The sequence below is a fragment of the Bombus flavifrons genome, chromosome 14 (genome assembly GCF_040668555.2).
Source record: "Bombus flavifrons isolate JBK064 chromosome 14, iyBomFlav1_principal, whole genome shotgun sequence".
In the NCBI taxonomy this organism is placed as follows: Eukaryota; Metazoa; Arthropoda; class Insecta; order Hymenoptera; family Apidae; genus Bombus; species Bombus flavifrons.
Window position 1 is genome coordinate 11,360,893 of NC_138455.1, and position 26,907 is coordinate 11,387,799.

The 26,907-nt window shown below is 37.7% G+C and overlaps 2 protein-coding genes across 17 annotated transcripts in view; one reads left to right on the forward strand and one right to left on the reverse strand.

The window, feature by feature from the left end:
• Positions 1–26,907, reverse strand: part of Lar (tyrosine-protein phosphatase Lar) — a 279,097-nt gene that overhangs the window by 200,859 nt on the left and 51,331 nt on the right. For 4 of the 13 annotated variants that reach the window (XM_069127179.1, XM_069127170.1, XM_069127178.1 and 1 more), the window contains exons 1-2: positions 8,014–8,227; positions 7,131–7,169 (exon numbers count right to left, since the gene is read on the reverse strand). The gene's annotated coding sequence lies outside the window, so the exon portion shown is untranslated. Of the gene's footprint in view, positions 1–7,068; positions 7,170–7,856; positions 7,877–8,013; positions 8,228–9,608; positions 9,795–26,907 lie in introns of those variants that run through there. The other 9 variants (XM_069127172.1, XM_069127171.1, XM_069127175.1 and 6 more) reach the window with 7 other exon arrangements.
• Positions 9,860–26,907, forward strand: part of LOC138186896 (cell adhesion molecule 2-like) — a 142,737-nt gene continuing 125,689 nt past the window's right edge. For 3 of the 4 annotated variants that reach the window (XM_069127183.1, XM_069127181.1, XM_069127184.1), the window contains exon 1: positions 10,241–10,314. Coding sequence is in view for 1 of the 4 variants with exons in the window: in XM_069127185.1 (XP_068983286.1) it covers positions 10,242–10,314 (73 nt within the window). In the remaining 3 variants the exon portion in view is untranslated. Of the gene's footprint in view, positions 9,999–10,205; positions 10,315–26,907 lie in introns of those variants that run through there. The other variant, XM_069127185.1, reaches the window with a different exon arrangement.

Consider the following 26,907-nt stretch of genomic DNA (forward strand, 5'->3'; position numbering starts at 1 on the left):
CTTCTTACTCTAGCAGTATGATCACAATTAATTAAAGTAATTAACGCGATACGGTTTGCGCGAACAAGAGAATCAATTTTCCAGCCGTGTTTAACCTATGAAATCTCTCTCTCTCTCTCTCTCTCTCTCTCTCTCTTTCCTTTATTTATTTCGAAATCATGAAACATCTATGTCAAAATTGCAACCTTCGATGTAGAAAGTCTAACTTGAATTACGAGAGGGGTTGGAAACATTCGCGACGCGCGAACTCTGTCACTCTTTCTTTGCTTGTTCGGTCTTTCCCCTTGTCGCACGTGCCACAGGCACAAGCGTAAAGAGCTTAATCCGTTTCATTGCTCGTATAAAAGTGGGGAAGCAAGGAACAGAAGCGGGTGAAAGAGAAAAGAGGAAAGCGCGCACGTCTCGCGTGACATCGGTTGCCGTTTATTAAGCGTTATTAAGCGGGAAACGAGAAAAGAGCTCGACAGCGACGGATCTTTATTTTATACGCGCCTCGCGAATACACACCGCTCCGGATTATCTCGGCGTACAGCTGACTGACGTGAAATTCGAAAGAAGAGCCTTTAATCCTTCCCCATCTCTAACGGCCGTGCTACCGACTATGAGTTTAGCACAATTTTCCGAGCTTCTCCGAGCTTTCCCGACCTGTTTTACGATTAGTCGCCAATCAACGCTTCCGAACATTACTCCATTTCTCTTTCGTTTCTTCCTTTTCCCCAAGTCTAATTAATATTTCCAAGAAATAACGCAGTCATTTTTCTTCCTTCGCGAGTATGTAATTATAAACTGTGAAAGAAATAATTACGAAGCATTAAAGAAACGATATTTAAAGTGCTATAATTGGGAAATATTTGACATTAGGATAAAGAAGACGGTAATATGTATTTAGCTACATCGAGAAAAATATTTTCAGAGCGCAATGATATACAAGGAAAAATGTTGGCGAAGAAAAGGAGGAAAAGGACGTGAGAGCCAAAAGTGGAGCAAACAACTCAACACCATCTTTAATGTAGGACACCTCGTGAACCAAGTCTGTAGTAGGTTTCCGTGATACTCCTAAGAACGGTAGAAGGAAGAAACCTCTCCGAAGAATTCCGTTCTTCCGAGCTAGAGTAAAGAGCACAAAGTATGTACTTCCTCTCGGGATAAAGATATCCCTAACGGGCGGTTTTATTATCGAACGAAAAAACCACGCGTAACATCTTATGCTACGAAACATCCAGGGTTTCGTACTAACAGAATCCTAGCAGAATAAAAGCTGAAAATATTCAGCGATCCCGCCTTAATCAGAGTGTCGAAAGGAGAAAAGCTTCGGAATGGATCGATAGATTTTCTATTTCGATCTATCTATCTCTTATATCGCAAATACGTGGAATATTTGATTCGAAGAAAATACTACGACGAAAGAAGCGAACCGACATCCGCGACAATTTTTCTTATGGAAAGCTATCGTAAATAATAGCGTAATAAGAGGACGGAATTTCTTGCCCGTGAAAGTTCGTGCTTAAGATTTAATGAAAAGAGTTGCATACGGTTGATCCGTCTCGTAAGTCGGAGGAAATGGCCCTTTAAATCTTATCCGGATTCGAATGTACGATTATCGGAACAAGGAGGGTACACGGAATGGGAGGAATTGGATAAAACGTCGTTAATCGTTGAACAAAGCTGGCATTGTCGCGCTAATCAGCAATGGCCACCCTGATCGAAAATAAATTGTCGAGAAAGAGTATACGGCGGCGCGTTTCAGCCGAGCACGAACGCCACTTTTCTTTATTGCACTTTCATACGTGTACTGGGTACGTTTCAGGGGTGTGCCTTGAAATTTACCACCCCGCCTTTTACCCGTCTGGAATACATACGTCTCCATGATCATAAATAAGTATATATGCGAACACGTGTGTGCAGTCCGATGATACTCGCAACGACACGAGCGAGCGATTATCGACGATTATCAATCGATCGAGCAACATTCCCATCGGTCCAACGACGACGAAAAATCGCCCGAGAGAAACGAGTAGAAATCCCTCGGCTTGCGCGCTATTTCACACCGCAGAAATTGCTTTTATTACGTTCAAACTAAAAGCAGAACGGCGATATTATTCGAAACGTAGAAACATAGGAGAAGGTACCGACTTGGGAAAATGAAATCCATTGGCCATAGCTCCTCTGACTAAATCACATCAACTTGGCGCGTACGTGTTTCAGCAGCCTCGCTACGTACGTGCTACTACACTCGGGTATTATCAATTTGCCACGGTAAGTAAATTCCGGTCAGTCTAAGCAAGTTCGTTTCTCGTGTAAGTACGCGCTCAACGTAATCGTTTCTGTTGTTGTTTCCTATCATGACGCAAACATAATACTCGCAGAAAACGTTCTTCCATCATCGAGCACAAAACAGGTCTATTCGACCGATTTAAGGTTGAAAACCAGCCGGTCGGTAGTCGGTTGGTGCCTCGATTGTAGTCCTTATCACTAGCAATAACAGGACGCACTCTCGCGTGCCAATGATTGCATGGTTCCTAGGCGTTCTACCGTGAGCACTGCCGTTCCGCTAATACTATTATGGAACCAGGTCCTTGGATCACCATCAACGTACTACCTTCTGTGCCCTCCACGAATACAGAGTAGGTTACGTACGCGGTGTCAGTTGCATGTCCTAATCAGAGGTAATGTCCATTGTTCACTCACTGGACAGTACTGGCAATGTTCGGAGTAATCGATCGCTCGACGATTCAAAATCATCTAAAATCGACTTGCGCTTAACCGTGTCTCGACTTCATCGATATTTTATGCTGTATCCAAAACACGGAATAACGATCGCGTTCAAGCATCTCACCACGATACACCTAAATATTATTAAATTCGTACTTTCGACGAATTTGACGATTTTCAGCCTACGTTAAAATACGATTCAAGGGAAGTACAACGCGTGATATGTTAGTAGCCATTAGTAGTACGTGTAGTTTACCTTGTATCGCGAATATCAGCGTACAACGTTTCACGTAAACTGGATATATTTCGCACGTTACAATACGATAGAGCACGTACGTTGGTGCCACTGTTTTCGACCATGATTTTTGTACACCGTTACTTGCGCCGAATAATTGCAAAAATGTTACAATCCAACAACTTGATCGTCCAACCTTCTATTATACATACATTCGTTTACCAATATATTCCTTTACGAAATTCTCTTTGCGTATCGCTCTAAATTCGCCTGTTTCTCTCCCATCGATTATTCTATCAGATATCCAATGCGAACGTACCGCCTCGTGTTAAGTTTACGCAATAACGAGACACTCAAAAATATCGGTATACACCTTTTTGCTATTAAATGATTAATCGTAGTAAGAAAAGAATATGATAAAATAAGTGAGAAGAAAAGTAATTGGAAAGGTAAATGAAGAAAAAGGAAGAACGTTCTAATATTTAAAAGCACATAGACGCGATCTAGGGACATGCTACGCTGTCGAAAATCGTGAAAAATGAACAAACTTTGAAGGAATATTTTCTCTTGCCACCTCGAAATCACTCTTTCTTGGAAGAGTTCTTAATTAATTAGCACGCAAATCAGTAACAAAGAGTTACGATGGGCGACGAAGAAAAAGGTAATGAGAGTAAAACAAGAAATATCAGAGACTCGGGAAGCTCTTAAAAGAAAGAAAGATGAGAGGCAAAAGCGGGTGAAAACGATGGGGCTAGAAAAGGTAAGAGTGGGATTACTTGACAAACCAAGAGACCCCCAGCCAGTACTGAAACATCAGCCTCGGGCACTAGTTACACGATGTCTCGGTTCAGGCTTTACCGCAATTCGCGACTATATGTGCTTCGAATCTTTTAACGTTTTCCTAAAGAATCTAACAGCATAAACGCGCTCTTTTCATTGCCTATCCCAATTCTCCTACTTTAAATTTCCATCTTCTACGCACGTTTATTTGATTATTACGTGTTATGCTTGTACTATCTACAATATAAAAGATACACGGTTAAATAGCGTAAAAAGACGGAGCATATCTGTGTAATCGTTTGAACGTAGAGGTACGGCATTCTGACGGTTGATAGAAAAAGAAGAAAAGGAAAATTGAAATAAATTATGGCAGAAAGAAACATAGCGTCGCATGTTGCCACTACTCGTGTCTACATTTTATTTATCGCCTGTTAACCCGCCGTGACTGTTGCCGACGTAATCGCAGAGTCATTAAAATCATTAAATCACTACAACCTATACGCTCCTATTTCTACACTCTCGCCAATCTTTGGATCATTCTATGCATATTTTCCTTCGTGCTTTTCCACCCTCCATTGTTACTTACTTAGCAAACCTTATCTCGCAAGCAACAAATTCTCTTCTTTTTCTTCGGTAAGCCGAAAGTCGCGTAAAACGGCGTTATTTTCATAATCGTGTATTGACTTTTATAATTTGCCCTAAATTTCAAAGTTTTTCATTTAACTCTCTCTACACGATGGTTTTAATACGCTTTCAGCTTATAAAGAAAAGGAAGAAAGAAGACTGAAAACAGAAAACACTTCATGAAACAAAATGCAACGTGATTCGTTATGAAATATTAAATATCATTATACAAGAAACAAACGACACACTAAAGACTACAGAAGGTACTTGGAGGAAGTTAGAAGTGTGTAGCTTAGGTCAGTGAACGTCGAGCGGCTCGAGTCTAATGAACGAATGGGGTCTCTACAAAAAAGGAAGAGATAATAAAAAAGCTCGCTTGTGTGCGGTCAGTTACTTTCCATTCTGTACTGTTCTTATTTTGTTCTACTCTACTGCTACAACGTTACTACATCACAGTTGAATTCCAACAGCAAAAAGAACATAAACTTGCAGGAATAAAACGAGTACTTTTCTATTAAGAACATTTACGAAATTTGCAAAAGATATTCTTCGTTTAAATAAAAACCATGTATTGACTTTATATCTGTGCGATGAAACATAACACTGGAAACCACAAATTTTTCCAAAACTTTTTATATCATTGACGAAATTCATATGCTTTATATGACTTTCGCATAAAAGCAAACACGTAAATGGAACAAACTGACGGAACTATAATCCTCGATTCAAGAACAACACGTAAGAAATATAAAATTGAAAGAAACGATAAAATGGATTATAATGGATTAAGCTACTAGAAATAATGTGAGAGTATGCGCGATCAAAAGTATGCTGTATAAGTCAACGTGATTCAAGCTTCAGTTACAATGCTTCATTTTTATTCCGAATCTTCCACTTTTACTCTGCTTCTACCAAGAGAAATACCAATTCCTTTACTCAGAAACCGTACATGCGTTGACTTTAATCAAACTCCATATACAACTAAAATCGATACAGCTATAATCGATTGTCAAAATAATGGTCTTAATTCGTTGTCATTTTTAGTCGTTCCATACAATACATCTTGCTTATATTTTATGGTTCTAATTATTAAATTTCTTCCTTCTTAAACTGATATTCTATACTATGGTTATTTGCCCTATTCCCATCCAAAAATGAGGACACCAAGTACAACAAAAGATATAAAAATACACTGTATAACTAGCGTTGGAAAATATTCATATCGTTTTGTTCAACCGAGGATTAAACAGCAAATTTTCTATTAAAGGTAAATTTGCAGTTGATAAAACAGCATTTGATCAGCACCCGCAACGGGTTATTACACAGTCGGTAACGGAATCTCTCGCCGGTAACGCAAGTGGTGAGACGTCGGTACAGACTTACCTTCGTTTCTTGCATTTTACAATATATAATAATAAAGCGGTAATAAAACAATCGTTAGAAAACGAAGAAATATATTTCGATTTAATATTTTATCATATTTCTAAATATACTGAAACTTAAAATACTACTTCTTCACTTTTTTTTTTAGATTTATCTCTCATCTGCTGAAACTCAAACTAAGTACGTTACTTACGTTCCTTTCGTAAAATATTGTTTTCTAATATTTTCCTTATACCAGGCTAATAGAAAATACCATCGGACTGCTGTATTGTAAATAACAATTAGTTATTTAGTTATGGGAGCCCAAAGCAAAAGTGTATTCGATTAAATTGACATGTATAAGAAGGAAATCGCATAGCTCGAGAACGAAGGGATCGCAATTTGTACAAATAGAGGTACGAAGAAAGGAATACATACTTATCAATAACTTTAAAATATGTTTATGATTGGTAAATGAACACTGAATTGCAGTTGATGCAGAAAATTGAATTCAAAAACAAACGAGTATAAAAATGTACTCAAACAAGTGAAAAATTAACGGTTTCAATATGACGATACAAAAAATAGGCCAATAGTTTGTAAGTATTGTACACGCTCTAATCGAATTATTAAAGTAATATACATAAAAACTGCCGTCTTAATTATGTATAAATTAAGTGCAAAAAAGAAGGTACAAACATACGGTTAGTAAAATAGAAATAAGAATTAACACGTAAAAAGAAATAAAAGATCTGTTTTGTAAAATCTCGATACTTTAACAATCCAAAAGTACTAATTAATTACCAAGTAATACGGATTAGGTATCCTACAACGATGACACAATGATTTTATTTTATATAAGAAAGAAACAACTTTTAATCGTCGAGATTTTACGGTGTGGTATTAGTCGTATGAAACTTTAGTGGTAATAAAAATTATCGTATTATCCAGTAACGTACACGGAAACGTCGAACAGACGTATAACTGAGATTAATCAGTTCCACGAATAGAATAAACTATTGATGCTTTATCATACAATTAAAATATTTTATATCAACAATAAAATGTATCAATAACGCCAATTAATAACGATTTATGGCACTGCTCGACCTAAGTAAATTTATAAATCTTATGACGTAATATTTCATTTGCAAAATAATCCTTATCCAATATTCTGATTTATAGAAATATTTATGTGGTCGATTTATCAGAAATCACCCGACGAAAAATTAGAACAATACGCGCGATACTTGCGTGCATTTTTTTACAAAACTAATGCGTTCGCGTTTCATAAAAGTGCATGTTACTGAATATGTGAGTAATAAATGGATGATGAAAAAAAAAACTAATCATACATTTATTTGCAGTTTGAATGTTTTGGAGCATTCTCTCCTGGGATGGCTCTGTTGATACGCACCTGTGTACTTTCTCAATACTGGTCCTATTTCCCCTTATTCTGAAAATAAACGAAAATAATTAATTTAGTAAGAACAATTACTAAGATTTGAAAAACTTAAACTATCGTACATCTAGAGAAATTAATTCTATTTCCGATGTTTTTTATTTTCTATTCGTATAAACACGACGCAAAACGATATATTATATAACGTATAGTATATAAAAATGTTTAAAGGTGAATACATAAGCAAATATTAAAAGCAAAAAAGATTTAACTTTGCGTTCACGAATCGAACATATAGTTGTCAAAGGAAAATGAATGTAAGGCGAAATAATAAAATGAACAACGTGAAATGGAAATCTACTAATATGAACCCTACTTATGAGTTATAACATTAGCTAAATACATCGTAATTATTAAGGCATTTAGTACTAAAGACGACTATTTAGGAACATTACAAAATCGATACTTTTCTTTCAGAGCATTCGTAGGATGAAGAAAAACAGAACGTTCTCTAGACACGGAGTATCGTTTCTGAATGATAAATAACAAATACAATATAATACAGAAAAACGCTTACAAGACGTGTTAAGAAAAATGATAACGCAGAAATAAACGACAAATAATTGCGACGACACAAATGGAAGCATTGTAAGATACAAGAGGTTATATGTTCTGACGCGCTTAACTGTCATGCGATGCATGCTTGCTTACACACGTTTCATGTAATTCGTATTATTATACCTCAACTATAATCATATGTGGTGAAGTATCACAATTTAATAACGATTCGCGGAAACAATTCGATACACGATGTAAACAAAATGATTACCCCTCTTGTTTAGAGAGCGACCATGGAAAGGCAGAACAACGATTATGTACAGAATAGCAAAACACTCACCACTGGTTTCGAATATACGTTGACCAAATGGATATTAACTAATTTCCACCCTCACATTGTAAACTAACGTACACTGTACCTATTTACTACGCACTGACTTAAAAAATTCGTGTAAAACATACAAAAAAGGCAATAATTAGGAAACTGACAAGAAAGTCGGCATAGCGCTTTAGTACTGGGCGGCCATATTGCTTTGCTTCCCACTAGCTGGTATTCCGCGGGATTTTATGAAACCGTCTAACCATCCATTCACGTGAAACAAAATAAAAAATATAGTCACATATCACTTTTTCTTCCATAGTTTTTTCCATAGTTAAAATGTTATGGATATAGCAAAATAAAAATTTCTGTTTACAAGATATTAGTCTTGTAGTTAGGTATATAATCTAACGAATAATTAATTATGAATGAAGCCATGAAATAATAATATGTATAGTATTTGATACAACTAGATAACATTTTCAGTGCTACAAGGGTTAATATCTATAAATATTTATGATATTTTGATATCCTCGACTTAATGCAAATTACATTGTTCTTCTAACTCGTATTAACATGACACATCATAATGTTACCATGACATATTTACAATAATCTCTCAACTATTAATTATATAATTGTTCTGAAGCACTGCGTGTAAATTACCATGCACCTGCCAACGTATTAAGATCTGAACGAGACGATACAAAAATTATTTAGAATGCTAGAAGCTACCCAGGATATGAATTAGAATCGACACAAGTATATGTGAAGGACTATTAGTTTAAAACTATCTAATCACATAAATTTGCCTTCCTAACATATATTGTTAACGTCTTGTAGTGCAATGACAAAACTATCAGAGAAACATTGCTCTAAACATTATTTAATGATACAGTTGCACTTTTCTACATATAACAACATATAACTTTACCCATCAATCATAAATTTCTGTCTACTTTTACTTTAACAGTTTTATTAAAAATCATTTGGTATATAGACCTATATATGTATGTATCGAGAAAGAATTTCTATTGCCTTCTTTGTCGAATGCACATATATCACATGTACATACTTATTTGTTTTTCTTATTTATTATATACATCTATTCTTATTCTATACAAAAACTTTCAATACGTTTGTCTCAATTCATGACTAAAATTCATAGATTTTACAATGGCCATACATGGAATAATGAGGAAAGAGGTCAGGAGAAATATCAGTATATATATACATACTGATAATTATATTAAAATAAATAATAAACAATATTCTTGTATATTTCTAATCAATTTGTTGATGTTAATGAATTTGAAATAAGACAATTTTTTACTTTCTTTGTAAGAGTAATATATGTATGTATCGTTATGTGTACAACTCAAAAAGGAAATCTCAATGAATACCAAGTTGATACTTACAATAATACTTGCTTACTAATACATATAAGCTCATTAACTAAATTTAGTTCTTTTTTTTTTGTCAAAATTTTAAACATCTATATGAAAATATAGATTTCTCCATATTCATAAAAGTATTTCATGTATAGTTGACAGATAGTTTGTAAAATGTTGTAAAAGAAATTGTATTTGTAATAATATAAACGCATACTAAATTACCTAGCGTAGGTGTTCATGTTTCAATTCCATAAGTTCAAAATTATATTAGTTCACGCATGTATCTTTCCACGCACATCTCCGTATTTCAATTTAACGTATTACTTGAAGAATAACATGCTCACTACTGTAAACATATCCTTTCCAGATACGATTGACGATTCTTATTTGGACACGTGACACGCTCGATTTGCTAGAGGGGCCCCCCACTCCTCGTTAACCGAAATTCGTTCGGCAGACCGCGGCGCGGGGAGTCATTGTAATGTCAAACTCGGAGCGTGTAGTTCTGTTGTTGTCACTTCGCGATACGTATCTAATTCTCTAATACGTAGCAGTTTCATAATTATTATTCGCCGTTCAACCACACGCTGCTGTTAACTACGCTTAATTCACGTACGTTTTAATTCGTAATTTATTATAATCTATTATTTGATTATCTTTTTCTCCTTCATCATCCTTCCGGTTGTTACATTTGCCGGTAGCTCTTATAACGAACATTCAAAACGCAATACGATTTGGATCATTGTTTCATTTTTATAATTAATCGCAATTTGTTCTTTTTATACATTTATTTTAATGTTCTGCTTGTTTCTTGTACAGATTAAATTGCGAGGGAAAGTTCGAGGCATTAAAAGGATGTCACAAAATTTAAGAAGATGCCGTAAAATTCAAGTGAACATTCGAGAAACAACGCTACAAGGGCAAAGGGGTAAGACAAATCTTATACAAGTTTGAATGTATCTGCGCATTGCGATTTTTACTTGTTGCGCAGTTTTATTTAACGGACAAAAATGCACGCCATGATGTATTAATATATTTGAAACCCTAATAGTAGATATTCAGTTTAAGATAATTTTTATACTTCAATTTAATTATGTAGTATACATAGAAATATTTGACAATAATAGAAAATATTCCATAATGCATAATAATATTTCAAATATATTAATTATATATTTTTTTATATCCTGGACATAATATTTCCTTATGTATGGTAAGTAAGTAATAATTAATTCGTAGTTTTGAAAATAGGGTATCTTTATCAAAAAAAAAACCTCTATAGAAAAAGAGGTAGATATGGAAAAGAGTATTTTATTTTTATATGATCAAGCTTAGTGCGGTCGATAGAATCAATGTTTGCACGTAACATATTTTCAATATTCTTTGGAGCATCATAGCTTATTAAACTTAATTTTAACGGACGTGTTAATATTCTCTTGTTTTATTTTTTTGTACATCTTCTTTTGTAACATTTTTTAACATTTATAACTTTCGGTAGTAGAGTCGCAGGACTCGCTAGAGGTTAAGGCCCCTCTTGGATCTCAATAACATAGATACATTTGTATATTGAACAATTTCTTTTCTACTACGATACGATAAAAACGTTTAACATGGTTCGCAAATCGCTGAAATCTCAATTACTGTATTTAAAATTTTCACTTTGGGTTCCCAATTTTTATAATAATTAGACTGTATAAGAATTTCAATTCTTATTAATGTTAAAATTACAATTTTGGATAGAATTTTATTACTCATTATTTTAAACTCTTAAAACAATCAACAGAGTGTTTCTAAAAACAAATTACAATATTTCACATGTTTTGTTAAAGGTTCTTACAAAAATGTAAGTAACTATGTTTTCTATGCAAATATTATGCACATTATAATTGATAATGTAAATGTATTATTGCATTCCCATCTTTTTGTCACATTCGTGCCCATACCTACAATATAACTAGATTTCTTTGGACATCTTTCTTAGCAAAATTTCACTTAATTATCACTGTTTAACAAAGAACAGGTGGTACATATTTTTTTGTTGTACATAGAAGACCCCTTAGCAGTAGAGTGCTATTTAATGATCTAGAATCACGAGGTAGAGTCTAGAGTACGAAGATAAACATTTTTCGACTTTTAAATGAAATTCTCAAATTAAGAACTAAGCAGTTAGAAATAGTTTACAATTGTCTTGCTTCGATATTTTACCTAATTTTGTTAGTTACAAATTGTTTGAATTACTCGATTTTGATATGGTAGCGGCATCTCGCGGTTAATCAGTAGAACTTGATTCTTTTATTCACGTTCAAGCATTGATTCGCCGCAAGATGTCGTCACCATATCAAAATCGAACAATTCAAACAATTCGTAAAAAAATTAGGTAAAATATCGAAACAAGACCAATTGTAAACTACTTCTAACTGTTTAGTTTTTAACCCCTTGCCATACTTTTACGAGTCTGAGTAGTGATGAGAATTTTGAGCCAAACCCGAATATCACGAGTCCCATTCGTGGTCTTAATCTCGAGCTAAGTACGAATGTCCCGAATGGTGTCTTTTTTCTAAATACAGGCGCACGGTTTCATGTTTCAAGTTCCGACACTCTGTCTCCGCCGCTTCGGTTCCTTTCCCTTCCGAGGTAAATGGTATGACAAAGAGTTAATTTGGAAATTTCATTTAAAAGTCGAAAAAGTTTGATTATTGTGTTGAAATATCGTTGAATTATTGTTGTTATATTGACGCTGTTTTGAAATATTTCATTTTGCTAATTGCGTACTCTGTGAAAAAGCGTTCGATTTCGACACGATGGCGGCATCTCGCGCTTCATAAACAAGATTCGATTCCATAGTTCACCGTGTGATGCCGCCACTATATCAAAATCGAACGCTTTTTACCACGTCACATAATTATCTAAGTTAAGCAAACTATCGGCAAGAAACCAAATGTAAAGTTACTCCTAAATATTTTATTTCAAATTTTAATAGTTGAAAAGTGCAGGTGTAAATTTCGGGGAACTGTGATTTTCATATCTTTAATATCTGACGATTAGTACTATCCTACCACCGCTAGGTGGCTATAGCATCTGTGTTATTACTTTAAATGGAAAGACCAGGTAATTTGTAAAATTAATTTTTGAATTTCTGTGGTCGCGCTTTTTTCTTTGATTTTTATTCCTTGTTGCGAAATTCACAGGGATGATTTACTTCTTAATTACATGAACTTTTACATATTCTCTAAGTAGTAAATTTACTATTAAGTACCAGGTGCTAAGATCTTCTTTTTATTTATTTATTTTAATAAATGACACGCCATACATCAGATATATAGAGAAATTATTTCTGATACTTGCTGATACGTACTCCGCTAGAAATCGGTACGCTTTTCAATGCTTTTACTTCCTATTTATTTTATTCTATCCTCATCATACGCGTCGCTGAGAAGCCATGCTAATCACCTCGGTAAACAACAATACAAAAAAAAATTAACAATAGCCGGGATTATTTTTGAAAATCGTGTCATTCGCGGTTAATTAATCCGTTTCTTCGTAATAAATAAATCCACGGCCTTTACATTAAAAATAAAATCCTTCCGTTCTTTGAAATATTAGATATTAATTACGTAAATCGGGAACTCGAAGAAACCAAAGTTGGTCGATTTCACTTTTCAGAGGCTCGTACGTGTCTTACGTTATAAAATATAAAATAAAATAAAGATTTGATTTTTCTGCGACACGCAAAGTCGAGGGCGTCGACTATATTTCTAACTAGTAGCCAAGCATAATTTGCTTGCTAGCTTGGAGAAAACTGAAAGCAGGACAGGAAATTGGAACGAAAGCCGCGGCGAGGCTAAGTTTGTCACGCGTGTCTGATGCTTCGTGCAACAAATTGTGAGCATCTCGGAATATGTATTTCTCAAGGCAAGAACTTTGCATTCAGTGTATGGAGACCATCGCGTTAAGAGTCGTTACGTGAGTTTGGTTATCCGCTGCTGTACGAAAGCACATAACTTGTATAACGAACTCTCGAACGAAGTTTGCTGACTTGCTGCTTCGATTTCAGCCTCGCATAGCTCGCTTAATTAGCGTCAACAATTTTGAGACACTAACTCGACAACTTGCTACGAAGTTCATTTTTTTCTACGGCAGATTATTTAAACAGCACGGCCATTTTCATGGTGCGTAGGTACACCACTTGTCGACGATAAAATTACCATTGACCATTTTATAATTGGAGCGATATAACGCATAAAAAGTTCAAATAATTACACGAAATGAAAATTAATTGTTATACCTTGTTTGCGAACGAACCGCGAAATATCGCTCGGGAAACTCAGTGGCTAACCAGATGAACCAGCCTTTCGTTACAATGCGGACGAATTTTGACGATCTTTCTATTTATTTGTAAAATTTTCCTATGAAAAATATGGAAACGCTTTTCTCGAGGCAGCGTGCGCGTTAAAATTCACATTATCCCTACGCCAGAGCGTAGAATAAATCGAAAGCATCTTTCGGCTGTACAGTTTGCATTAATAATTCGCGCGCACGTCAAATATAATCCGAAAAACTTTAGTCTGAAGATGTGTTTTCGTTCTCGTCGTTCGTAGACGACGGCATAACGAAAGAGTAGCGAAGTTGCGGGGGGTGGAGTTTAAAACTTGTAGGAATGTGTGTGTGTGGGGGGAGAGGAGGGGGGTGGTGTAGCAGTCTCTTTCCATGTTTCTGATTACTTTACAAACTTTTGCACGAGCACCGGCAATGCAAGGAAAGCTTTTAGATGCTTGTTCCTAGTGTGTCCTACGTAAATCATGTTTTGAAAGAATCGTATTGTTCGTTATCCATTAAATCGCACTTTCATGCACCGCTCTGCGAAAATCTTGTACGCGATTCGATCGCTAAAACGAATTATCGTACAATATGTAAGCGTATTTTTATAGACGTGTAGTTTCCTTGAAAAATTCATCGCATTACGAATACATCTACGTATGCATTACGAAGAAATACACGCGAGTATAGCAGGTAGAGTAACAATTTACAACTGTATATTCATTGGCGGTACGTTTAAAAAGATATTTGTCTGCCTGTGAAGGAAAATGGTCGTAGCTAATTTATTATTTACGTTATTTCGTTTCGAAACATATTCCGCGAGATGCTTCGTTCGTCTTCTGAAAAAGCTTTAAACGCTTATTAAAGCTATTCGTTACATATTCTGAAATCATCTGATCTTACGACGGTGAATTCTTGAAAAGGCGAAGCAAAACGATTTGAAGAAACCGAAGCAGCTGCTTGGTGCGTGCGGAGTACGAACCCTTTGCTGGATCAATTAGCGATTCTACGTAGCACTTTACCACTCACGGTGTAACTCGTTCTATCGCATCGATTCGCCATACATAATTTATTCCTATACTCTTTTATGCCGGCTTTTACGTACAATTTAAATAATTAACTAATTTAAATAATTACAATATAATTCGCGGCAGCACGATATATCGATTCGCGTGCAATTATTGTACGCGTTTGTAAAATTTCATTTCCGTATTTTATTGGCTCGCGCGCAACATACTACACCCATGTGTGTGTATGAGGCGAATCGAAGGTAGCCCAGTCTTTACGAGTTAGCGCGAGAGAATGTGCGTATAATATGCGTCAGGCGGTTTGCGAAAACTAAATTTGTAGTTTTCTGGGTAAAAGCACGTTGTTTGTTGATACCTGTAAAGGGAATAGGTGGTCGTTGATAAAACCGCGAATTTTTATGCGTTTATAGGAAATTTGAATATACAGAATATACAAAATATGGCGCTTTCTATAATACCTGGTGGGTAGAACGATTTTCTTTCTATCCGAGTTCCACTTTCTTTAATTATATTGTCAGAGATATAAATTTGCATGGAAATCCGCAGTCTACTGATTAATTACGACCGCGTTTCTCCACATTTATCCCTTTCCGTATATGATAAATGACAGACGACACAGATCATATCGAGTGTTAACTGGATAGGAAGTTTTGCTTTTTCTTATCACAGGTACGAGAATTGCGAGAACAGTGGAATAGCGGTACGTTGCCTTAACGTAATTCGAAAACGTGTAATTATGCAAAGATCGCAGCTTGTTTTCCTTTCTTTCGATCGCCGATCGAACCGTGATAAAAAGTCGCGTAATGCTCGTGATCGTAATTGCTCGGCATGCTTAGCGGCACGAACGCATAATCACGTATTTTACGGTATAATTTTATAATAAGCCCGCGAGTATTTCGGACAAAGCTCTTGGACACGTACTTTTATAATATCGCGATGTTGCCGCGTGTGTTCGCCGAGGGAAAGTTTTCGGCTCGTGGAGGTTTCACCTTGTCAAAATCTTCAGGCTGCAGAGATTTAACAAATCGTTTAGCGTAGACACTAAGTACACTGCCGTTCTTATTTTTCACAGAATGTAACGTAATCCCGAATTAGAAATAATTAACAATTAAAAATGTGTCTTCAAAGGTTAATACGTAATGGAAAATAATGACAAGTATTAAACATTACGAAGTTATTTAGTCATTTAACGCGTTATTATTAATTCGTTTAGTTGCCAAGCAACTTGATATTAATAGCCAGATTATCGTGATCAATCCTAACGTTTAATACTCATAATTAAACATTTTAATGTTATATAGCATTGACGAGATTTTAAATAAACAATTAAAATTTCATACGATATATGTATATCTATTAATTTACCGTTAATCGAATATTCACGTACTGCTGGTAGAAATGGACCAGTAATCGAAGTTTTAGGAATTTTAACAGCGGTGATCGAACTTTAACTCGCAGAAGTTAGGCCTGTTCGTGAATTCGAGCGAACGTAAACGCGTGGCAAATAATTCGAGGCACTATAAATATATATCTCGCTTTGTGGAAATGTTGACAACGCAGCGGCAGAAGGAAATTACAGTCTTTTAGAGATTTTCCAACCACGGAGGTTCGAGTTAACGACTTTCGATCGTATACGAATAAACGAACGCGCTTGGAAACCAGAGCATTTTTTTCGAGTTAAGTTTGGTAATGCGCACTTTCCCCCTTAAGTTTAGTAGACTATGGACTATCGACTATCGACCTCAACGGTTCGGTGACCGATCATTCGAGCTATTCGAGAGACCACCTTACCGTCCTCCGATCACCACGAATTTCGTTCAAACGAACGAAACTAACTGATTTCCCACGGGATAACCATGCTGGAAATTCGACGTAAATCGATCGCAAAAGCCCAGATGCGATTACGAACGAGTTGCCGTCGATTCTTAATCTCGAATGGTTCTTTAAACTCCTCTGGAGCCGTTTGTCCCATTCCTACTTTTTCTTTCCAGTTTTCCCTACCACTTTCTCGTCACAGCGACACTTTCCTCTTTTCCGGCTACGTTGCCCGTTCAGTTATCCGACACACGCGATATACGCAGCGAGACACGTGCGCTGTACGAGTGCGTTCTAAACTGTGTCGCGCGTGTCTCGCGTGTAACGTGTGCGTCATATGCGTTGTGTGTATTCCGCGTCGCATTGCTCGTCGGAAGATTTGTATCTCTATGCTGCCCGAGGCAACTGCATCTTGAAATGGCCGCTATTCCGTTCCACTAATCATATCGGAAGGGATTTACGCGTGCATGGAGTAATTGCCTCCGAACTAATTTCCTACGGCCGTTTCACTTGTTGAAAACTAATCTTCGATCTGGTTAAGCGATTGTTCCATTTTTCCCTCTACTCTCGAGGTGTTTAGTCACGTACTTTTGATGCAAAGGATATATTAGACGCTGCGAAGTCACATTGATTCTTTGCACGAAATGCGAAATAGAGAAAAGCACAGGTTACCCATAAGTAACGCGATCGTTGATTCTCTACATAAAGATAAAGTTACTTGTTAGCAGTTGATGGTTCGATGGTACTTTCCTTTTTATAATTCTTCTCTCGCGGCATAATTTTAACCGATATAGCAATTACTATGTCGTGGAAAGCGATAGATAGACGGCGATAGCAATTTTATAAATGATGCCTGTAGCATGAAATTCAGAATGTCTTCTGTTTATCGGTCTTTCGGATTAAAACGGGTGCATACACATGCATCCAGGATATACGCGATACGGCTAACTATTGGCAGAGAAATCAATTAACAACCACTTAATACTTTAATTTATTATGACTTCGTTATATCCGTTTCGCCAAGAGTATTCATTTATGTGGCTATTTTCATCTCTTAAATTCAATCGCGCGATATCGTTACCGAGTTACTCTAATATCCACTGTAAATTGTTTAATTATTTGGTAGTGGAACGAATATTCGAGGGAAAATTGATCGCTTCGCGAAGGAAACAACGCCAACTACGGTATCTAATTAGAATAATCAGTAAAAAAAAAACACTCTTCGTACCACGTATTTCAATTTCTGCGATATTGGAGAATCGCTAGGAGGTAACTGCGCTAGTATCGCGAAATGTTCGCGAAAGCTTGGCTATGTTCTAGAGTTGCATACGCGAGCGGCAGAGAGATCGTGCAGAACTCGAGGAACGATACTAAATTTCCTAGCAGGTACTTAGCTTAGAAGATGTTTATTTGGGAGGGAATCGTGGTTTCAACCTTTGCAACTTTGATGCCAAATTCTCTTATCGAAGTTGAAGGAGATTATTTGTGGCTTTATCGGTAAACTACGAATCTACGTTCTATTATTAAACTATATCGTAATAATTATTATTTCTCTTTTAAAAGCGCTCCCTTCCTTTTAGCGTCTCTTTTTTCTCGTTCGCTCGCTCTTCAAAGTCTTTTTTAAGTTATTTATCAGCGGTGATGCGTTTTTAAGATGTTCGTCGGCAGGAAATTAGTTGGACGTTACTTTGCTGTGATATAATTCATGACGTAAACTTAACCTGTGCGATACGAAGGGTAGAGAACGTGCTTACGCGAATGAGCGATCAAGATATCCAACGATGGATAGTGACCCGAGGTCACGTGGTTATCAGGTGTCGTAGGATTGATTAGAAGTGATAATCAGCGATTACCGTCTTTCTATCGATTCTATAGACGATTCTGCCTAAGACGATAAGGCCTGATACGAATGGCGGAATCTAGAAATAAGAGAATCGTATTTTTCCGACAATTTCGCTGATTCCAAAGAGCAAATTATTTCATTTCTGAGAAACTTTGGTATTCGAGGTAAGATTCGATACAAATAACTCTGTTTAAGAGTTCATGACGGTATTTCTTATCGACGAAACAGTTACATCGTTTGACTACCAGTTGCTAACTGTTTGCGGATTTCCAACGATTCTACACGTCGATGAAATATCAAACATGCCGCTGTTTCTTAGAAGGAACGAGACTCCCGTGGAAGATTTGCCACTGTAATTGATCGCAGATGTAACGTGGACGTTCGAGAATTAATAACGGAGAATCGAGCGAAACAACTGGCACGATAGATTTGCATGTATGGCGATCTGTAGAACGATTCGATGTAAATAGTACGACTACGTGTTTATTCGAATTTTCATACACGCTATTCACAGCCACGTGTGAACGAAGCAAGAGAACTTCTTGCAAGATGCTCGAGTAGCATTGTTCCGGCAGAGTTCGACCAAGTTTTGAGACAGAAACGAAAGAAGAAAGTTGGGTGTGAAAGTCGAAGTAGTCCTGTTCGGAAAGCATCGAAGAAAATCGAGATATCGTCTAGATCGCGAGGCTGAAAGTTTTTTTCGCGTCAGTCGTATCAGAGCCAACTTGCATCTGTACCATCGTTCGGAACAGCTACTTCTCCTTAACGATGCGACGGTATTTCACTCGTACAGCTTATATAACTTGGGAATGTCTGTGGCGTATCGTTGGAAAGGATAACGCGGTATATATCCGGATTCGGATAGCGCGGATATGAAATCGGAGAAACAGGTAGAGAGATTTTTTAACGGATCGAAAGAGAAAAAAAATAGTGGTAGCGTATCCATTGCGGCGTATGGAATAGATGCTCGGTAGGTCGTGTTACACCTTCATCGTCCGAGGGTGTAAGGGGTGATGGCAGATCGATGACCACGCGAGGGTGTTGAACGCACGTGACGTCACAACACACACACAGTGGTAGGAAATCGGGGTTAGACAAGCCTAGGCTCGGTACGACACTGCTTAGACGCCGTCTCTTCTCTATCCGGTTGTTTCAGCCACGTTTTACCGACACCTACTGTGGCGCGTTGGCCGGAAACGCGTCCAGAAGCGACAGAAACCACGTTGTTTCGTTACAAGGCATTATTACGTTTGATGCTCGCACGTGAACGTTAACGCCAGCGTTAACGCGAACGTGAACGCGAGTGCGAACTCTAATATGAACGCGAAAGCGAACGCAATCGCGAGCGTAAGCATGAATACATCTGTGCACACACAACAGCGGAAACACGAGCACGTTTACTTAGTTATGCATTTTCACGGCAGTCGCAAGCACGAACGATCTCGCGTTCTCGTAGAAGGCGTATTCGGTGCGAGCAACCCGACTACAGCAGCCTTGCCAGCCGCGTGTATCAGCTACAGAGAAGCGGAGACGGTCTTTTTGGTACTCGTGGTCTCTACGCTCTGCTGAACACTCGCTCTCCGACCTACTAATTTAGCGGATTAATTAGCCGAGACACTAAGACTTGCCGGAAAGGCGGAAATCCAGACGTCCCAACGGAAAATTTCTGTCGTATTACCGAATCTCTAGGTTTTCTTCGCGGCGATCCTACGCGAGTTTGAGTAAACTTTGGTAATCGGATTAAAACGTTAATCGGACTGCCAGCGACCGGAATTACTTCGGAACGAGATCTCGCTTATACGTAAAGTGGATCGTTAAATTTCGCGAGAAACTCCCGTGAAACAACGTTCCTCCTTTCTTGATACAATTTCTCTTCGATTTACCGATAATTAACATAATTTTATATGCTTCTAACGCGATTTAACACCGGATATTATGTTTACCAACAATTTCGGTACTCCATGGCCGCCGGTTAATTATATCACTGATAATCGATAATCGATAATCGATGATTAACAACTTGCAGGAAAATTGAAAATCAAACATTCGTCCATTAATTTCGATATTACCTACATTTAATTAGCTTCATCTTAGTCGATCCTCTTAGTTCTTCGTACCACACCTTCGTCTCCGTAAATTCTTCATTTCGCTTTCGATGTAGCGCGTATCCGTACTCGAACATTTTGGAATCGTTAAAAACTTTGTAACGTCCCGTGAATGCCGCAGCGCTGATTCTACTTCTGGGACGACGCGGCGTAAATAAAAAAAACGGCAGAAACGTTGTTATCGATTAACCTGCTTTCCCGGAGAAATCCATTTGCTTCCTGAAAGCAGAAGCCTTCCCTACGATCTTCTTTTATTTTTCATATTTTTCCTCGTTGCGGCATTCGTTGGTAACCGATTGGTTTAGAAATTACGTTAGTGTTTACGCTCGTTTCTCATTGTGCTTTCATTTTTCATTCGAAAGCGTACAATAGATTTCAGGCGTTGTTATGTTACAACGTAATCGCGTTAATGATTTGCGGGGCATCCGCGCTAATGATCGCCGACATTCTCTGGCGCGGAAGGGCGAGGATGGAAAGTGGCGAGAGGTTGCTACGGATCGAGAATGTAATTGCGTTCTACGATTAAAACTGGAAATTCGCTCGTGCGCAATCCGAAACGCACGTGATTCTACGTTTTTTCTTTCAAAGTATAGCATTGTACAGCGCATCGACGTATAACAATCCTACGAATCAAATTACATATTAGGAAAACAGTTGCCGATGAAAATCGATTTTACGTTTTACTAAACGCGATTGTTATTTCAATCAATTTTAATATTCATCTTACCGTATTTTAATCGTTCTTATTCCGTTCCACGCACGCTAGAAACGATTTCGCAATGCAGATTTAAATTTTGCCAGTTTCCTATCTATTCATCTCAAATTCGTTCGATCGAATTCACGTTGGTAAACTGTGAATGCCATCGTATAATTATTATAATTTACCGTGTCGTAGCAATCATGGCAAATAGTTTCAACAAATATTTATTACGTATAGATACATCGAGTCGCAAGATACAACATTTATCGTCATGTTTCGTACGAAATCCGTGATCATCTTAATACTTACGAACCCGAGCGTATATATCCTCGAGATGGTCTATTTTTCTCTTGATATTATCGAAAGGGGCGAGATATATTAGGTCGTCCGAGAAGTTTCTTTCGTTTTATAAGGAAATAATAGACGCACAATGATTTCCGTTTTGTATCAGTTTATCGAATTATGCAGGAACATAATAATAGAAATAGAACGAAATGGAGCACGCCTGATTCAATAAAATAATATAAAACAGAAATTGTTGTTCGTCTATTATCACCTTATGAAACGAAAGAAACTTTTCGGACAACCTATTATTTTGAAGGTCGTTGCGGTCTGCGTTTCGAAATACAAAGTATGCGATTTGCACCAATTTCGAAAGACGATGAGCGATTGTTGCATAATTATACCATTGACGTTGGCTTTCGATACAGTAGCATCACGAGCTAGAACTTTAATTAGCCCTCCATTGTATCGCTGACAGTAATAACGGAAGCGGTGAATAGAGAAGATTAGATTAGAACTAATGCAATTCGCCAAGACAGTCAATAGGTGGCTATAGGACACATGGAATAGAGAACGGTGAAACCTATGCGGATACAAACAGTCGATACTATGCCGTGCGTCTTCCTCGTCTTATTCGTACAATTAACACGTAATTGTTGGCTCCGAAGTATCGAGAGGTGGTAATTAAAACGGAGAGATCTAATCTGAAATATCGGATAAAGTTGTTATATATCGTGTTGGTGCGTAGAGGCGAGGTATGTCTCGTGGTTTGATCGAAACAGCTTCTCTTAAAGCGAAAGATTTCACCGAGCCGAGTTTCAAGAAGATACCCTACTTGTAATTCCGTGATACATAAACGTTTGTAGAAGGCAAGTAATAAGATTCCTTTAGCGAAGTTGGTGAAAAGTAAACGTTTACGAAGAAAAGACCTGGTCGATATAGTAAACAGTAATATATAGCGTATTGCTGGTTTTCGGTAACACGCCAGAAATTACAATAGCAAAAATGTATTCGTGGAAATCGATGCTTCGCTTTTGCGCTAGTTTCGTCGTTGATTATTTTTCAATTTTTCTCCTCTGCGAAGAAGAAACGTTTCGACGGATTATACGAATAAAGACTTGAGATACTCCGTGAAAGACTGTCGAACTCTAGGACGACTCGCCTATCGAACTTTAGGACGACTAGCCTATCAAACTTTAGGACGACTCGCCTATCGAACTTTAGGACGACTCGCGTATCGATTTCTTGTTCGGAAAATCGCCTTGCAAGCCGCTGTTTACTTAACTATGCAGAGACAAAAGCCACGGTGCAAAAGCCCGGTAAAAGGGCGAAACGTTGAAGGAGAAGCAGAAGGAAAAGGAAAGATAAGGAATACGACTGACGCAGAAGAGTGTGTAGTGCCGTACACCGAAGAAGCGGTAGACCGGATTAGCATAGATATTGAGCACTCGACGGTCCAGCAGGGGAAAAACATTTTGGACTTCGTTACTGTGTTAGCTTACCCATCACTTCCATCCGCCATCTCTCTTTCCCTCTCTCAAAGTATCTGCGAATAGATCTCCATTCTCTTTTCCTCGCGTCCTCGATAAATCGTTCCGTCTCGCTTGATAGATAGGCAGACCTTGCAACTGCACTACCAAATTCACACACAATTGATAGATTACGATACTCTTACTTACTCCAAGTAAAATTCTAAAGCTTTTATAGCGTTCTATCTAAACGGGAAAAATTCCATTGCCTTGTCCGATTCTTGAAAAAAAAAAAAAAAAGAAAATAAAGAATATCCAAGTACGTTTGTTGAAAATGTGACTCGGGGAAGCCGAAGCCGGTATAAAGCCTTTAACGATAGGCCCATGATTAAAGTTCAGGGTTACATTGCGCACTCGCGATAATGAGAAACTCAGGCAGAAGTCCGAGTTTGCTCGTGCAGGTAATCACGGAGGTATAACCGCAGAGTATAACGAGTTACAGCAGTTGGATCAAGCCGCCATCTGTTCGGTATCCGTTTCAAGCCTCGTCGACCATTTTCAAAGCTTCCTGTTATTCTAGGTTTAGGATATGATGTGCTACGTAAATGCGGAATTATAAATTGAGCACGAAATTCGAGTATCGCTGGTCGTATCTGAAAAATTCAAATTCACCTCTCTCTAATGTTACGCTACAGCCGACATTTTCAACATTTATGCGAAAGGTTCGCGATTGCCGAAAGACGATTAACGTTGTATTCATCTGGAATTAAATTTTCATCTTGAAATAAATTTTCTGCGAACTACTGCTTAGTTGACCACCGCTGGCCTCGAATTAGCACAGGCTCCATTATTTAAATTCAACGGATATAAAAGAAGGATCAACGTTAAGTCGCACTCGGAGATATTGGCTGCCGAAGCCTGTCTGCGCGGAAGATTCTGCAGTCTCGTCTGAAAGGAAAAGGAACGAAGGGAATCTGGAAAAATCGGTCTAATAAAATTCCGTCAGTGCGATAGTGTCGCAAAAAGCGATAAGACGAGCGCTTTAAGTTTTTATATTCCAGAACTGTTACGCAGGTATAAGCAAGGAGCTTCCTTATGTACCGAAATATTATGTTATTTCATCTTCGCGTATGATATTTGACGATAGCGAGATTAAGAGAACCCTCGTCTTATCAATCGAGAGAGAGAGAGAGAGAGAGAGAGAGATAGCTATCTACGAAGGAAATTGTAATTCGACGTAGCTGACGCAATTCGGACGAATTGAATTGTCGCGAAAGCAGAAGGAAAATCTTAAATCGATATATCTGGTTCCGATGGTTGAGAAAAATAAGCGGTACTGTCTCGTTTCTCGAGGTTGTGGCTGGACTAGCGCCAGGAAATCGCGAAATTGATAAAATTTGCCAAGTAGAGCCAGCATTCCTTTTCCTAGCTTGTTCCGGTAAGATGGTAGTTTTACTGGGTCAACAAACCTACTCGGAAAAATTGGCAAATTGTCACGACTATCGTAACATATATCTCGCGTTCGTTATTATTTCGCGGCGAGTTTCCTCCACTTCTTATGCATTAGATCGTGCTCCTCGTTCCCGTTACCTCGGCGACCATCAACGCATGTTCCTTCCATTTGCCTTCCTCGTTCGGTCGAGAAAAACCTGGCGAAAGAAGACGGTAATACATTTGCGATTCACGGCCACGAGCTCGATAAAGTTCGTCCAGATGCGAAGAGTGAAAAACTACGCGAAGAAGAACTCCGCCGTCATTGCTTGTCCGTTGTTTTATTATAGAACGTTGCAGGTATTTCGTACTGCTGTGAAACAAACATACGCATCGTGACGCGTGCTCTGCTTCCCGTATACACCTTTGCGTTCGGTCTTTTTCTCGTACAGCTTCGCCACAGCACTCTTCGTCCGTTTTGTTTTAGTACAAACTACAGCCTTGAAAAAAAAAGATCGAAATTGCCGGAACGGTGGGATGAGAAGGACAGCGTGGCTGTAACAAGCCGACCCGAAGAAATTATATTTTATGATTGCCGCAGCGTTTAAGCCGCCTACAGCGCAATGCACGCGCGCAATTATTCCATGCATTCTAAGCTGCGATTATGACTGTTGGCCTGCTCTCCACTGCCGGCCTCTTCTTCCACTCTACACCCTTTTCTCGCATTTCATTATCCATAAATTTGAACTGTATAAAGTAGCACTTTTTACAATGCTGTTTCTCCGCATTCGCTTTATCCCTTATTTACATGATTTGAAGATTTACGCCTTTTTCCTCTCGCATCGGCTTCACTTTCTACAGGACATTGACGAATTTCCATCATTTTTCGTTGTAATACTCTTTTCTGTTTTAATAAAAACCAACGATAGTGCGCTACATGCATTAAAAAAACGGTACATAAATAACTCGTATATTTATTAAATTTACTATTTCCGTACAACGATTCGAAGCTCTGGATATCATAGGGTTAATATAAAAAGCAATTAGATTCTACGTTTAATACTTGTTAAAATGTCTACCTGTTAAAACGCGTAACAAGATTTTCATCGCCATGAACGTTATTTTAATATACGATAGTAATCTCGATATATGCAGCTTTTGGTTTGACATGAAATTGCACTGGATATAAAATTTGATTCTCTTTCATTTAAACGTGACAGAGGTGTGTAGGTATCGGGAAATCACGATCATAGTGACGAGGAATTTTTTGTCACTGTTTTCTACGAGAAAGTTTCGTGTTTTTGCTTCCTCTTTCGTTGAAACCTTTCTCTCTGCAATCTCCGATCTCGCGCATGAGGGAGATTCGATCCTTTGTTGCCGATGAACCGGACGGCAAAGTTCTCGTCAACGCGAAGCAGCTTTCAAGATTGCCTACGATGTCACGTCACTGTACAAAATCGGGATCCTCGAAGACGATATTGCCAACTTCCTTTCCTTGGTTTTCCGCATTTTCCCTCTTTCCTTTCTTTCGTGATCTAAGCGTCGTCATTGGACCGTCTTTAGACAAACTCGCATAAAATCCTACCCTTTCTCTTCTTCTTCTCCAGTTTCCTATTCTTTGCATTTTACGGATTAATTATGCAAGAATGTCGGATCGTAGAAAAGTTTCTACTCGCAGAGCAATTCGCGGTTCTTTTCCCCTAAAATTTTCTACGCGACTTTACGCATGCCGATCCTCACATGCATTTTACGTGTCGTTAAATTCTCGTTCGGTTTTGTATTTTTAATTGACATACGAATTTGCAAATAATTATGAAAGATTATTCCATATTCTCGATAATAACATTTGCCACTTTCCCGTTGAAACTTTTAATTCGATCGGGGAAACGTTATCACCTATTCGGCTGCTTATTAGAGAGGCTAAACGCGCGAGCTTAACCGAGCTTACGCTTGTAAAAGCTGGAAACGCGTGATCGAAGAATGGCTTGGAAAATCGCGCTTCGAAATACCGAATTAACGTCCGGCGATGCGTGAATTGACATTGCAAACGATTTAGATGTTTAACGAACAAGGGAGAACAGTCAACGACAAAATCTTCGTTGTAATTTCGCTACAATCGGTTCGAGCAATAGAATTCGTTTAAATTTGTACATTTGTTACTATTGTATTATCCTCATCAGGTGGGAAACGGAAGCATTTAAATACGAGCGTCGATAACAAACAATATTTGTGTACTTGGACCAATGATAAATCTTCGATTCGTCTTTAATTTTAAAACGTTCGTTTAATATTCTAATTTGTATGAATTGAATGAAATTCGATTATCTTTATCGAATTTGTTTTAGCTTCGAGTTATTCGAAAAGACCCGATAATTAATTTATCGTTGGAGCAGTGTCGGGTTTCTGAAATTAATTGTAATTCTTGTTATTAAATATCAAGCCTTCGATCGCGGTTGTTCTAAACTGCGTTTGCAGTTTGTAGAGCTCTTCGATTCATCGGAACAGTTTGACACTCCCAATCATACTTAGTT